The sequence below is a fragment of the Bemisia tabaci genome, chromosome 5, assembly GCF_918797505.1.
Source record: "Bemisia tabaci chromosome 5, PGI_BMITA_v3".
Classification (NCBI taxonomy): Eukaryota; Metazoa; Arthropoda; class Insecta; order Hemiptera; family Aleyrodidae; genus Bemisia; species Bemisia tabaci.
In genome coordinates this window covers 35,067,512-35,082,850 of record NC_092797.1, presented here as the reverse complement: position 1 = coordinate 35,082,850, position 15,339 = coordinate 35,067,512, and the positions used below count along the sequence as shown (strand labels likewise).

The 15,339-nt window shown below is 35.0% G+C and overlaps 1 protein-coding gene across 2 annotated transcripts; it reads right to left on the bottom strand.

The window, feature by feature from the left end:
• Positions 1–412: 412 nt before the first annotated feature.
• LOC109040847 (serine/threonine-protein phosphatase 2A activator) lies at positions 413–14,202 on the bottom strand. 2 transcript variants are annotated; one of them, XM_019056931.2, is made up of 9 exons: positions 13,881–14,202; positions 12,807–12,916; positions 10,729–10,932; positions 9,645–9,862; positions 8,198–8,322; positions 7,646–7,746; positions 6,716–6,823; positions 4,269–4,467; positions 413–4,062 (listed from the first exon to the last, which is right to left on the bottom strand). In XM_019056931.2, the coding sequence occupies exons 1-9, from the start codon at positions 13,897–13,899 to the stop codon at positions 4,052–4,054; spliced, it is 1,095 nt and encodes a 364-aa protein (XP_018912476.2). In that variant the 5' UTR covers positions 13,900–14,202; the 3' UTR covers positions 413–4,051. The 2 variants fall into 2 exon arrangements, with proteins under 2 accessions (XP_018912476.2, XP_018912475.2); XM_019056930.2 differs by having other exon boundaries at positions 413–4,467; positions 13,881–14,201.
• Between the last annotated feature and the right edge of the window lie 1,137 nt (positions 14,203–15,339).

The following is a 15,339-nucleotide window of genomic DNA, read 5'->3' as shown; positions in this document are numbered from 1 at the left end:
TTTTAGAAACCTCAGTTTCCAAACCTGAGTTTGTAGTTTGAGTTGAATTCACTCGGGAAAAGTATTAGCCCCTCACAGTGTTCACTCAGCTAAGGAAAATCCCAGGACTAATGTTCCACGGTTTTGTGAGATTTTTTTCTCTTTTACAAAGAACTTCGATTGCCTTAATTACCTACTGGAGATTAAGTATTTTTGCAAAATTTACCACCCTTAAAGAATTGCGGCGATGAAAAGATCTGAGTCAAAGTGTTCCTTTTAAAACGTCTTATTTTCACCACAAGATAAACTCATTTAAACAGATTTATTTTTTGCACTTGATGGGTTTGGGAAAAAACTCAGATGGAGGATTTTGGAGGTTTTGTAGCAAATTAACCAATAACCACTGGTTACAATTTTTTGTGTGTGTGTGAGGGTGTGTGTGTTTTGTGGAGATAAAAAATCTACAAACAGATACCAAACTTTAACCGACTGTCACCAACCTCATAAATGTTTCGTGTACTTCACAGCTGGAAATAATGGTTCATATTAGCAAAAAGTAGTTTGACTGTACTCTAGCTTGAATTCTACTTGAAATAAATTTACCATCTACTAATTTTCGGCCAACATCAATCAAAATTGGAATATGAGAAATCGTTTCAACATAAAAGTAATAATTTTTAGTCTGAAGAGAGAAAATCAATAAACTTCAACTGTAGTTCCACAGTATGTTTCAAACTCAAAGTAGAACTCAAGGCTACCTTGAGGGAGTTGATTTGTTCTTAAAGAGAATAGATTCAACATCCTTCATCTTAAAATAATACCCGTGCGAAGCAGAAAATAGAATTCACAAATCATTCCTTGCGATTTATTCATTTTGGGCTTAAATTCGGTGATTAATTCTCTTTTCACACGTTGTCTTGCAGGTGCATGTCTAATTCTTCATGCACTGTTTGAGACTTGTCCAAGTATTTTAAACTTAAAAATTGAAAGAATAATGGTAGCATATATCTTTAAAACTGTATGCCAAGTGACAAAGACCTCAAACGACCTTTCATTCGAGACCTTAATTTGCGTAAAAAAATGTGCACGTTCCAGACTGAGGAAGGAGCTCTGAGTTCTGACAGATATTGAGGAAACAGAAAGAGCAGAATTGAACCGATATTTTCCTCATGGATCAAAGCGCCAAAACGCAAGTTTCGAGAAAAGTGGAGGAAACTGCCATATAACATGCCCTTGATCTTTTGAGCCTAAAAAATGTCTTTGACTGCAATTGAACTACCTATTGAAACTGGGCTTGATGGATTGAATGAAGGCCAACCGGCACACTTTTTTCTGCCCTTATCGAGAGTTGAATTTTGGTGCTTGGGCCCTGAAAAAAAATAGCTGTTCAACTTTGAGTTTCATGGAACAGGAGAGGAAAGAGCAACAGAGAAGTATGAAAGTTTTTACTTTAAAAAAAAATGTAATATTTTTAGGGAGAAAAATGACTAGATGACAAGTTCATCACACAAATCAAATATTTCAAAATAAAAGGTAAAATTCATTCAAAAGAAAAAAAGACATATTGAGGACTTCGCCGTAAAACGAATAACTTAAAAGCAGGAGATGCACTAAAGTGGAGCACCCGATAATTTTAAGAAGCATATTAGAAGAAGAGAATATTGCTTGTAAAATCTGCATCAATGAATAACAGAAACAGATGAAACTATTGAATTACATAATGCTTATTTCTGTAGTTGATTGACTTAGAGAAAAGGCATTTCTTCTAAAGTTTCTGTGTAATTTTGTTTCTTTATGCCCTCTGTAATTTTTCTGTCAGAGAAATGCGAGTTTCTCGGCGGTGATTCTTGCAAGCTGGCAATGCTTTTTTTGCTCTACTTAGATGTATTTAAAAGAATCGATTATTAGTGTGGCGGACAGTGTCACGTAAAATTGATATTTATAAGGGATTTAAATCAAAATAAAATTGTGTAGCCAACTTGCAAAAGTTACCACTGAAGTTTTCAGAGAAAGAAGATAGAAACTGTCCAGTTTCGAAATTTGGCAACATTGTACGTGGCAAAACTTGAAAAAATGTAATATTAAATTCGGCAAATAGGATTTAGTAGATATTATCCTTTATAGATAAACAGGGGGAAAAAGCAAAATAAAATTATTTTGAGACATTTAAATGATGTTTTCTTAGAAAATTTTTGATTTTACCTTTTCTTTCTTATCTCCTGGTTATTTTCCTTTTTTTAAATGACAATGGCCATTCCTGGATTTGAATATCCCATCATCAGGTCTTCTGATCACTTCATGGTTTCTACTTGTCTCATGATACAACCGATTTTGAAATAAAAACTAAAACTGATGACGCACTATATTTACACTGATATTGCATAACAGTGGGTTATCAAGAGGAACGTAAAGAGCATTACTGGTACTAATTAGGAGGGCAGCCTGGGTCACGGAGTAGTTTCATGTGCCAATGGACCACTAGACAAGGTACGAATTTAAGCAATCTGATACATGTTTCTTAACCAGAATTTAACGTAGAACACGATTCAAACTACGAAAATTACCGAAATCAACTTCTAACGAAGATATTAACGTTTTTATTTCGCACTGATTACGAGGAATTTGAACTGCCCGCTCACAAGAAACTCAAAGCTCTACGTGAGTCAAATCGCGCACTACAACGGTTTCAGCAAGCTTCTCAATCGAGCAATGTTCATTTTCCACCATGTGTTGTTCAAACTATTGGTAATTTGCTATAGCTGAGCCAAAGTGTCAAGATTGAAGTTGAAGATTTTTACATCGCAGAGACTGTCATGATAAACATTTAGCGCGCGATGTGAATCACGTAGAGCATTGAGTTTTCATGAGCGGGTGGTTTGAATTCACGCATCAAGAATCATTAAATATCTTCGTCAGGAGTTGATTTTGGTAATTTTCGTTGTGCGTATCGTGTTCTACGTGAAATTTTGGTTGAGAAACATGTATCAGAATGCTGAAATTCGTACCTTGTCTAGTGGTTCATTAGAAACCATGGAGTGATCAGAAGATCTGATGAAGGGACATTCCGATCCTGAAGTGGCCATCGTCATTTAAAAAAAGGAAAATAACCAGAAGATCAGAAAGAAAAGGCAACAAAAATTTTCTAAGAAAACATCAACATGAGTCCTGATAAAAATGGAAAACCTTTCAAAACATTTAAATTGGTTTCCTATTATCTTTAAGAATAAAAGAAATGGGGGTGGAAAAAAATTTAACGTAAATTATCTTTACATCACAGGTAAAAATTGTCTTTGTTTTTTGTCCCAGTATGCAACTGAGGATATTTTAATTTATCATGATTAGAATAATGGAGTTAATCACAATAATACTCATAATTATGATTATTCATCAAATAATTTAGAAAATAGAAAAGCAAGATTGTGCAGCACTAAATAGTATACTGAACCAGTTACGTGTACTTGCGGTTTGCTTGCAGTGTAATGATTTTTGATAAAATTTAGAGAGATGGAATGATAAATATTTTATTTAGCTCAGCTTTTCTTAATAAGATCGTGATTGAAGGTGGGGCACCAAGGTTTGAACTCACTCAAATACTCACTACTGAGAGGCATTTGATCCATCCAATTTTTTTAAATTGTCAATGGTTTATCTTTTTATTATTTATTTTAGGAGTAATAAAATAACATTCGAAACTTGGTTATTTTTAGACTTAAACAATAAGTTCTGTGTTTGAAAAAGTAGGCAAAGTTAGAATTATATATTCGTGATTAGGATTAGAATTCATCACACACAATTATTAATTTAAGAATAGCAATTTCAGTCCAATCAAACTCAAATGGGGTAATTGAGGTGATCTCCTTGTCTCCTCTCTGAAGTAGATGCATACTTTGATCGGTAAAGTTATCATAAAATTATCTATGATTCAACTTCTTAGTTCCATGAATTCTTCATTCAAAACAATCCAGTTTGGCAAGTTATAATATCCCAAAACTATTGACTTTTGTTGTCGATTGGGCTTGAAGTCAATTATTGAATTGAAATACCATACAACATCAGATTTTTGAAACCGGCCTCATTCAAAACCTAATTTGGAGTAAAAAAATAAATGATAGTAAGTATGATGAATGATATAGTTGACAGACTGAATATTTCATACTTCAGCATCATATTTTTTAGTAGTTATCCTGATTTTGCTTTGCAAAAAGAAAACAACGAAACTGATCAGTTGATTTGGCTGTCAGGGCTTTTGCTTATCCTAGCTTCATTGACAGAAACAGGTGGGTTGTTACCTGGTTCTTTATTCGATGCATCTGCATCTGATTGAGACCGTGAGAGAACAGCTTCCCTAGTAAGCTGCAATGTGGAGACACTGAATGGTGCTGATGGTTTCCGCTGCATTGGAAGAGCAAATTTTGCCTTTTCACATGCTTGGAATCGCAAGATTGACCCAAATAAAACATGCTGGATTACGGGAAATTTCCTCAATACCTAAAAAATTATAACATGAATTACTTGTTGCATAGCACACGGCTTAAGTCGTACCTTACTAAATTGGAATGCATCTAGACCAAGGGTTCATTCTGACTAGGTAGGATTTCCGTATAAAACAGACTTAATACTGGCGAACTAAAAAAACGGGACGAAGCTGATATTACAGAGTTATCGGAATTTCAGACTTGGTGAGGTTTGACTGTACATTCTTAGCTGTAGTTTGCTTCATAATGAAACTAAGGGATTTACGATAACCACTTTTCCTCTAAACATGCTCACTCTTTAAGTCTTGGGCAACTTCACACGATCAGTAAATTCCATTTTTTCATAACGAGAAAAAAGGTTTTTACATCGATGAAAAAAAAAAGTAAGTTCTTTCCAGACGTTGTAACTTATTCTTCAACAGGGTCATTAATAAGATTCGTGCACATTTCTCAGTGATGCAGCTACTTCAGAACAGAATCTTCATAAAGATCATACTTATTGATCCTAAAACCAGGTGTTAACATAAGATCTCTGTATTATTGCTGAATGGACCACTGAACTAGATACAAATTGAGGCATTTGGCCGCCTGTTTCCAAATTAAAATTTCATGTGGAACATGATTCGGAGGAAAATTTCTAAAATTAACTCCTAACAAGGATATTTAATGATTTTTGATGCGTGAATTTAAACTTCCCGCTTAGGAAACAACAAAACTCTTCAAGAGTTGAATTACGTGCTGAAAATTGCCATGATAGTCTATGCAGCATAAAAATATGACACCCTCAATTTTGACCCTTTGGCTCAGTTTTTGCATGTTTTTCAAACTCTAAACAAGCCAATGTAGGGAAAGAGCACTTTTTGATTGAAAAGCTCGCCATGAGCGTTGTAGTGTGCGATTTGACTCACATAGCGTATTGTTTTTCTTGTGTAGCAATTTAAATTTCCTGTACCCAATGCAAATTTAAAACAGAAATAGTTTGCTTAGGAGCCATTTTATGCTTTTTTCGTTACCTGAATCAAATTCCTTATAAAATTTTGAGTAGAAAATATGTATCATAATGCTTCAATTCCTACCTTGTTTAGTGGTCCCTTGCTTCATTTTTTAAGAAAAGTGGAAATCACCAAAAACAAAATCTGGACAACATAGCAAATATGTTGCAGGCAATAAGCAATAGTCAGCAATTTATAAGCCACTAATGATAAATAGAGAAGCATAAAACTCATAAATAAAGGAACAAGATTAGAGTAGTAATTATTTTGCCTTTAACAGGAATGGATGCTTTTATCTCCGTAAAAACATGGTGGTAACTGACACACTCAGGAAGTGAAAATCCGCGACCTTATTTGTGTTTGAGTCGGCCAGGCAACTAAACTAACTGTGCAACAAAGCATCAAGAATCATGAAAAAATAAAGGTGTTTGAGGCCAAGTTCATGTTTTTAAAGGCCCAACAATGGTAGGGCCTCTTGGGAAGGTTAAAATTCAATGAAAATAACAACTAACTGAGAACTTGGAACTACATCTGTTGTAATACATCTTCAAATCGAAAGCTGAAGAACAATACCACCTAACTGACAATTTTGGCGAAAATGAGTTACTGTCTTAACTGCATTCCTCAGTATTAAATACGCAAGCTGATGTTTTTAGTTTTTTGCAATTCCGCATGGGAGCACTGTAATAACGCTGTTATGTAAAAAGAGAAAGAAAAAAATTGCAAATCCAACCGCAAAGTTACAAGAAGGCGAAGTTTCTTCTTTGTCCTGCAAAATCGTCAGAGTTTGCAGGTAGGCAGTTTTGTGCCTTAGCCATCAAAATGTATGTACATTATGATAAAAAATAACTTGACAAGAATAAAAACATCCCTTTTACATTTTTTTTGGAGCAGCAAAGATTCATTTTCTGTGAGAAGGAAAAAAGATTGAAGCTTAGTCATGATAGGTATTCCTCTTAAAATATGTACAGATTTTTAGAGATTTTTTTTTCAGATTTTTTTTCTGGATTTACAGATGGAGGCACAAAATGAAAAACAGATTTGGAGGAAATTTTCAGACAAAATGTGACACTTTGGAAATGCTATTGTATGCATGGTGCAGGCTAAATATTTTTGGGGCGAAAAATTAAAACAAGAGTTAGTACAGGCCACTACCAAAACCTGCCATATTCTCTGTGCTCTTTTGATAAAAAATACACAAAATTGTCCAAAACTGCGAAAGTTCAGACAACGAGTTTCTTTGAAAATAATGTCCACAAATACACATACCTCTCCATCATACATTTTGATAAGACCTTGATTAACTTTAGTCCACGTCGTGAGTCCACTTATGTTCCACAACTGATTTGAGTGTTCTGCAAAATGACCAGTTTTGACCTACAAGCAAATCAAAGAATTTTATATTTAAATAATCCTAAATATTCAATCGATCAAATAGTATGAAAGGCACAATTCATTTATTATTCAAAAGTAGAGGCTATAGGGATACAAAATACGAAAAAAAACCAGTCAATTATGGTTGATTCTACCACAAATAATAGCAGGGAGCATAAATAAGGATGGGTAATATTTTACCTAGTACCTCCAGATGAAATGGACTACATTCTGTAATTAGAGCTAAAATCTTTGGCTAATTTTAGGCAACATATTATGTACCGTTAGTTTTCCGGAGCAGAGAAATGCTTGTATGATCGAGCCAGAAATAATAGTCCCTCATTGTAAAATACAGTCCAATTCAACTGTCATTTTTTGTACCAAAATACATATGAGTTTGGTTTCTAACATACTACTGATTGAATGAGTTTTACATTTTCTTCCCATGCCAACAAGTAATGAAGAAAAGAGTATTGCTTGCCACCATCTGGTCAAAACATCACAAGCGCCATTGGTGCTTGGGCACTATGTTACCAAATTTGTTCAATTTTTTTTAGAAAAACTAATGAGCAGAATAATTTGAAAATTTTCCCTAGTATTTCTTTTGTCAATCAAATTAGTCTCAGGAATTTTCATGAAAATGTGTGCCAAAGTTTTGAAGAAGAAATTAAAATAATATTGAGATGTCTAGCAGTATAGCATCTAAGTGTGAATAAAGCTTGTGATATTTTGACCAGAGGGTAATGATATCATTGCAAAGAAGTAAATTAAGCAGATCATATTTTTTTTAAAAAAAGTATAATAACTGAACTTTTGAATTCTTACCTCTGTTATATACTTAATACAGCCTATGAACATATATTCCTGATGCAATTTGTTCACTATTTCATCTTGAAGGAACATACTTGGTTCAATGATTGGCTTTCCTGTTTAAAAAAGAGTAAAAGAGCAACTAAGTAAAGCATACATACAACTATACAAAAGCTCATTTATATTTCTTTTGTTGTTGCACCGTGCGAGCTGTCTCTTTTCACTAATTTGCTGAGTTTTAGAAAAAAAATAGAAGCTAAAGAAAATTTTTAGATTATTTTCAATGATCAATAGTACAGAGGTTAATGAATTACAAGCAAGTATTAAAATTTATTGAACAATTTTAGGAGGTAGTCCAGATTTGGTAATATTTTCTGGTATCTTTCACACCTTCAACTTTGGTAGATGTTGTTCTTACAGAGGAAATGAAGGAAGAACAGAAAATCTAACAGCAATAATGTAAAACTGCAGAACACAATTATAAGGTACCAGACAATGTTTCTCAGATGGACGAAACTATATCTTAAAACTGAGATAATTTTTAATTATCATTACAAATAATTTTACCTATGAACTGCGCACTTCCCCATATGAAAGGTACAAATTGATAGTCATCTAAACTCCAGACACCATGACTGCCTGCAGGTTCCATGCGATATGTTTTTTGAAGTTTGCGAACTAAATTCAAATACCTGAAAATCCGAGCAAAGTAAATATGTGAGTATAAACCAGGAAAATATAAGTTTTTTCTTGTCTCCGTAAGATAATTTCTTCATGAAAAGCAAATTGTCAACTATGTATGGTGTTTGGTGGATTAGTTTTATGTAGTGATTTCAAAAAGACATTAGACCTTGTTCACACTAAGGTTTGTAGAACAAGACCTTAATTACACCGCCACTTTTGAAAATATCTGCCGCTTTCAATGAGGGCATTTCATTCCCTATGCTTGTTGAACAAAGTTGCGAGATAAATTACAATCCATAAACAGTGCATAATTATCAAAAAATCAGTAAGCCGACAGACGAGTTGTCAGGGATGTAGCAGACGTCCCTAGGAGAGAAGAAACTTTAGGGCTTTTTCACCAGTTTAAAAAAAAATTAATCCCCTTCTGTTTATAGCACATATTTTTCTTTTCAGAGAAAGCTCTTCAAAAACTGATCTCCAAAACTTTATGGACAGAATAAACTGGTAATATAAAATATAACTTTGTTACGCTGTTTAAGGGGTAACAATGACAATGAGAGTTGAATGGCCACGCAAAACGTTGTAATTTGTTTTTAGAGTTCTGCCACTCTAATAGTAAGGGGTAAGTGCTTTAGGTTTTGGTGTGATCAGTGTTTTTCACTGAAATATACTTCTGTGCATCGATAATGTATCATAAATATTGTACTTACTAAAGTTCTTCATCCTTTTAATTTCCATACCAAAACACTGAAAAGCGGTGATCATGTAAATCACAATAACTCGCTCATAAAAATTAGATACAATTCTCTGTCTCAGTCTTAAACACGTAGAGCCATAATTCAAATCTTGTTGCTGTGATTAAGCTCCTCATTAAACAACGTTTGAAAAGCGTTGCCTTTATTAAGTCCACCAAGTTTCAGAAGATAGTTTTTGAAGCATTTTTCCCAGGAGGGAAAATCCATGCTAAAAACAGCAGGGACCATTTTTTTTTTTTTTTAAATTTCATAACATTGCAAATTTTGTACAAGTAAACTTAAAGAAAATCTCTAGAAAGTCAGTTGCTCTTTCAAATACAAACAAGATCACATTTCTAGCTGCCTCAGTTCAGAAGTTACAGCAACAGTCTCAATTCTTTTGGGACAGACTAGGTAAAGAGGATACTTGATGTGGCAGATTTTTTTTTTTTTTTTGTAGAAAAAACCAGATTTCGAGGGATTGATAAAACTGGCTTTCTGCTGAGTTTTATGCTTGAAGCTTTTCTGTTGGGTTTCTAACAATGATCCTTCGAATCACGGTTTCATTTTTGATAAAATGAATTTGGAGAACTTACTTATTAAAAACTCTGGTCACGACGGCTACACTGTCTTTTTCTTGAAAAATACGTAGCTTGAAGAGACAACATAGAAACATACAAAATGACATTTCATGTCCTGTGCCATAATCAATTCTTGTTGAGTTTCCAAAGCTTTCAGTTAAATATTCTTTTAATTCTACAATTGCTGGATGTAACTCTCTGGGTAGAATATCTTCCAATAATTTGCTGCTATTCTGAAAAATAAAGTATACCATGTAGGACAAAAGGGTAATGTACAACAGAGTGAAAGTCTGTGGAGGAATAAGAATTTTCTCCATTCAAACTTCGAACATAAATTAGAGCATAATGGCCATCTAGTTCAAGCATTTGGTAAGGCACTTTGGGGGACTTTTTGACCCTCCCTTCCTTGCACACCTAGCAAAACTCTCCCCTTCTGAATTATGTAAGGCTAGTGGTTGGTGGTATACATAGTCCCCTGCACCAATTTCTCTAAAAAGAACTTAGATAAGGAAAGCCAGAAAGATACCTGGGGCTTTTGTTTGAACTGAAGCTAGATAACACTTTTATGAGACAAAATCTTTTCTATTCAAGACCATAACTTGTAAAAAATTAATTGCGATTTTTGTTAGTTTCAAGATACTTCCTACTAGACAAGCATTACTAGGTGCACACATTGCTTTTTCCGTTATTATTTTTTTTTTTTTTTTATGTAAACGCACCCACATTACGAAGTAAAGAATCGAAGATTCCACTAACAAGATATAAATGAGTGACTTTTTTCTTTGAAGAATGTTTACTGATCGACTGTGACACTGCAAAAATGGGCATCTTGGTTGCAGGTTTCAAAGTCTGCGCTCCTCTTTTATCTTTTAAAAGGAAACTAAACCAACATTATGGTTTGAAGTTTTCTTAAAGTATTCTTCAGATGAAGAAGACAAATCACCGAAGTTTACATGAAATTACGTCTCATAGTTATTGATGTTGAAAATAAAGCATGACAGGAAGTCTGCGATGCTACAAACTGAGATTCGCATTCCTGCGGTCTCATAGTGATGCAGCGTGTAACCAATGGATTGATGATGATGGAGCCAATATTTACCTCTTTACATTTCTGGTACCATAGTGCAAAAGCTTTGTTACCAAACCGTTGAGGTTGTTCAATTGGCGGAGTCTGATCAATCCATTCATCTAGAGTGCTTAGAAGATTGAGTATTCCTCGGGTCATCTCAGAAATTTCACAATCAATCTTCAAGGATTTGGCTTTAGAGGCTTCATTCATAGCTTTGATGAATCCAAAATAGTCCTTTAAAAGATGAGGATGAAAACAATTAGAAGTGAGTATCTTCAATAGCAGTCTAATATTTGCTACTACATGCCTAAACTGAGCTGCTCCATCAAACAGGGGTGCCAAAACTTACCGACCATACACCAGCAAATGGCATGAAATGATGGTAATGCATTGAAAAGGTAATTTGAAAATGATAAAAGATGTTATCATTAGCATGGATAAGGAATGAGCAGTTTGCCATACAACGTAAGTTGCGGGTATTTCATAAAATTGCTACAACTCGTGAATTAAGTAAGCGGTAAAAACGAAAATTATTTTTATTAAAATCTTGGGGAGACAGTTTTTAAAATGTGAACGCTAATTGAAAAAAATGGGGAGGTTATGAGAATTTTGCACTCCTGTAATCAGAATAAAAATCGGTGAACATTTAAGCTTCCATCTAGTTCTTTTCAGCAGCAAAGAGAAGTTGATATCCATTTTGACTGTAAAAACAAAAATTAAATACTTGCCAGCTGAGAGATTACAACATAATGAGAAGATAAATTCTTCCTAATAATGCCATACTGACACAAAAAAAATATCTAACTCTGTATGAGCATGGAGTTTTTGCATGTGTTAGAAGTTTGCATTTCAACTACTTCTTCTTGTGTGAATTTTTGCAGGAAACACAATGGTGTCACTGGTTTTCTCTGAAATTAACGCTCAAGCTAAAAAAAAACGCTCAAAGTTCAGGCCGTCAGGGAAGGGATATCCCACGTCTCGTTCAGAGTCCACCTCTATATCTAGTCAAACTCTCCATGCACAGGCAGGGAGCAAATACTTTAGCAGGGCTGCCAATTTTTGAGGACTCCAAAGTTGAACCACAGCAACTCTGCTGATGTGCTTGCTCTCTATTGATGGAATCATACTTACGCTGAATGAAGGGAGCTGAATAGGGAGGTCATTGGTCCGATACCTTAATTTTGGGCATCATTAACAAAATTCAGGGCACCGATGAACAGAGCTAAGCAGTTGTCACTTTGTCTCAACTATTTGGATAGATTTGATACAAATCTGGATGAAAATAACTCGAATTTACGAAATTTCAGCTGTTGATTCCCAAATTTAGCTGCCAAATTCAGTGTGTGATTCCGGCACATCTATGCATGAAGAGCTTGACTAGACAAAGGGGTAGATACTCAACAAGGCATGGGATATCCCCTCCATTACAGCTTGAACTTTGAGAGCTTTCTTGAGCTCGGGCGTTTGTTTCAGAGAAACCAGTGACATCATTATGTTTCTTGCGAAAATGTACACGGGGAGAAGTGTTTGCGATACAAATTCCTGACACATGGAAGAACTTCACTAACTATCAAATATTGATAAATCAATAAAGAAGAATTTAACAGTTGAAACTGTGTCAACTACTAATATTAGATTTTGGTCTTTATGACGTAATTCAAAAAATTATTCACTTTCGTACCTATCTCTCTTTATTTTTCCATTCTTTTGAATCTCTCCATCTTTTTCTGAGGTGCTTTATTTTTAATAGTTTGTATCAAATTGACTGGATGTTTGGATAATTGGGCCGCGTTAAACAGAAAGAAACCAAGCCACATCAGCTATCGCCAAATTTAATCGGACAATTTAATCTTTCACATGAAAACAGTTGAGCGGATTTTTGTGCAGATTTCAGTGAAATTTTCTCCATAATACAAAGCAAATTCCTTAAAATTTTCAAAGGAATCTGAATAGATGTTCTCTCGTAAAAAATTTAATTTCCCTGTTAAATTTGGCAATAGCTGATGTGGCTTGGTTTCTTTCTGTTTAACGCGGTCCAATTAGTCCCTTGGTTTTCCTCAATGATCAGTCTAGACATTTAGTGAGTAGTAGAGGGTGAAAAAACTTACATCGTAGGCTTCACTCAATTCCCATGACTTCATATCTTTTTCAGAAAAGATACATTTTTTTGGAATTTCGTAAGTGCAGTCGCCCCCAAGGCTGGTTGCAGAAACTTCGTCTGAAAGTAAAGAAAACATATTTTTTTTTATCAGAGCATGATTTTTTACCATACTTACAGAGAACACTTTCAATTATAATAAATTAGGTATAAAAAAAAATCATTGTTTGATAGAAAAGTCTCCTGGTCCAGATATTCTAGCAGTGTCTTCTTTTAAAAGTTTCAATCTTTCGTTGCTTCAAGTTTAAAGCGATTCTCTTTTAATGGAAGGCAAGTTATTTTTGCTTGAAAATGAGGATTTCTCAATTATTCAGAATTCTTTCTTGAAGAATATCATCTCAGTGTTTGTACTGTGCACATAATATTGTGTGAAAAATCATCAAACAAGGCAAATTGCGAAGGCAACAATATTAATACGGCTTCCGTCACATAACGCAGTTGTCTAATAGCCATTGAGGATTGAGCACTGGCAACACCGCAGTGTGCGTGAAAACGTAATTAAATCTATGCGCATCAGTCAAACTTAAACATCTGCCAACTTGTCTGATGCAAGATCTGGTTGCTATGTGCAACTACTAAGCAGTTTCCTTTCTTACTACGCATGATGGGCAAATCTAAAGGAACATAGAAGACCATCTTCCATGAAATAGAACACATTCCAAATTATTCATAAATGGAACCCCCTGAAAAAGCATGTTCCGTGGCAAAACTAGTTGTGTGCGTTTAGGAACTGATATACCTGTCTGTCTGCTCCCTAGAGAACCCAAACTGACAAAATTTTGAGGATGGGTCTTCGAATTTATCGATTCAACTAAAAGTGCAGCTTCACTTTCTGCTGCTATCACTTGCATTCAGTTTTTACGTCTTTAGCCAGACATGACACATCATACAGATGTTAACTTTATACAAAAATGGTGCAAAGATTTGGAAATTCTGGTCAAGCTCGTTGCTGATAATGATGTACTCTGGTAGATGGAACGCTTCTAAGAATGAAATTCATATACAAGAGTTCGAAATCACTTACGCTTGGGGACTTGGTCCATAATGGCTATGGATTTGTTGTTCTAAACAGCTCTTGTCAAGATGACGGAGAGACTGTAGATAACATTGAAAAAAATGCACTCAATTTCACAGAACTATCATACTCCAGCCAAAGAACTATATAGTTATTCTGACTCTGAAAATTAGCTTGGAGCATACAACTTTGCGGCCCACGATGACAACACAGTACTTTAAACAGAGGTTATGTTATTGTTTAGAAAATAGTTCGTCAACAAACGTGATACTGAAACGGTAGTCGGTAGTGCTGAAACATTTCAGCATGCTGCAGTGATAAGAGTGGATAAGAGGCACAAGGTTTGTTGTGTTTTGATTCGAACGCTGACGAATGGAATTTGAGAATTCCCATACGGGAAATCCCTTACTGTGTTGCCGCGTTCATGAATAAATTAATGCATTTTAGGTTGAAAACCAAAAACTTAACTTTAAATAATGAAGAGAGTAGTACTGACTAAGGAAAAATATTTGTCACTTTCAAACTAGAACATCAAACGGATAAGGAAATGTTATTATCTCGGGATATCTTTCCGTATTTCCCGAGAGAAGTCCGTCGGAAGTTGGCAACCTCTAATCAGCTCTACGTTAACAATGTAAAAGCAACGCCGAAGACCCAAACTTTAACTTCAAATATCTCTGATAGTCGCAAAAAGTCGGAAAATCTTTTATGCAGGATCGAAGTTGGATAATTATCTGAAGAGTAAGAAAATGTTAACCACCCAGAGCATCTTGCGTTTCAAGCGAAAAATCTTCATTTGAAGTTGACTCCTTTTTCCCGTGTATTTCTCATGGGCCAGTGATTCTGGACCGATTTTCCGTTCACTTTCTACCCAGATTTGATATAGTTCTGGGCAAAAAATTTGAAAAGGAACCATCATTGTGAGTCAGGAATATCATGAAGATGACAAACATCCAAAAAAAATTTAAATGTCGAATTGTGAATTTTGGATTTTTGTCCACAGAGGGCCGCCCTGTGGGCCAGTGCGAAGCGCGCATTGGCGCCTACAAACCTAAGGGGATACTTCAAGCATTGCGCAATGCGTGAAGTATCCTCCTTGGTTTGAAGGGGCCAGTGCGCGCTTCGCGCCGGCGCAGCCGCGCCGCCGCCGCCGCTCCGCTCTATGTTTATTTAAACTCGTGGAATCAGCGTTTTTCAACTCATGATTTTGAAATGATTGAACATTTTGCAAAGATTATTCTCATTTAAATTGATGAAAAAAATGTGTATTGAGGAAAATGAAATATGTGTTTTGTAAATATTAAGGTGATTCCGTGTCAAATTTAATGATTTTCAAAGGGTTTAAATTTTTTCTTTTATATTTTGTGTTTTTACTGTGCTGCAGCGTGGTGCACGCGCAACCAAACGCTCAAAATGGGAGGTATTTGACTATAAAAGATCGATGTAATTTGTTAAAATCAAGGATTGC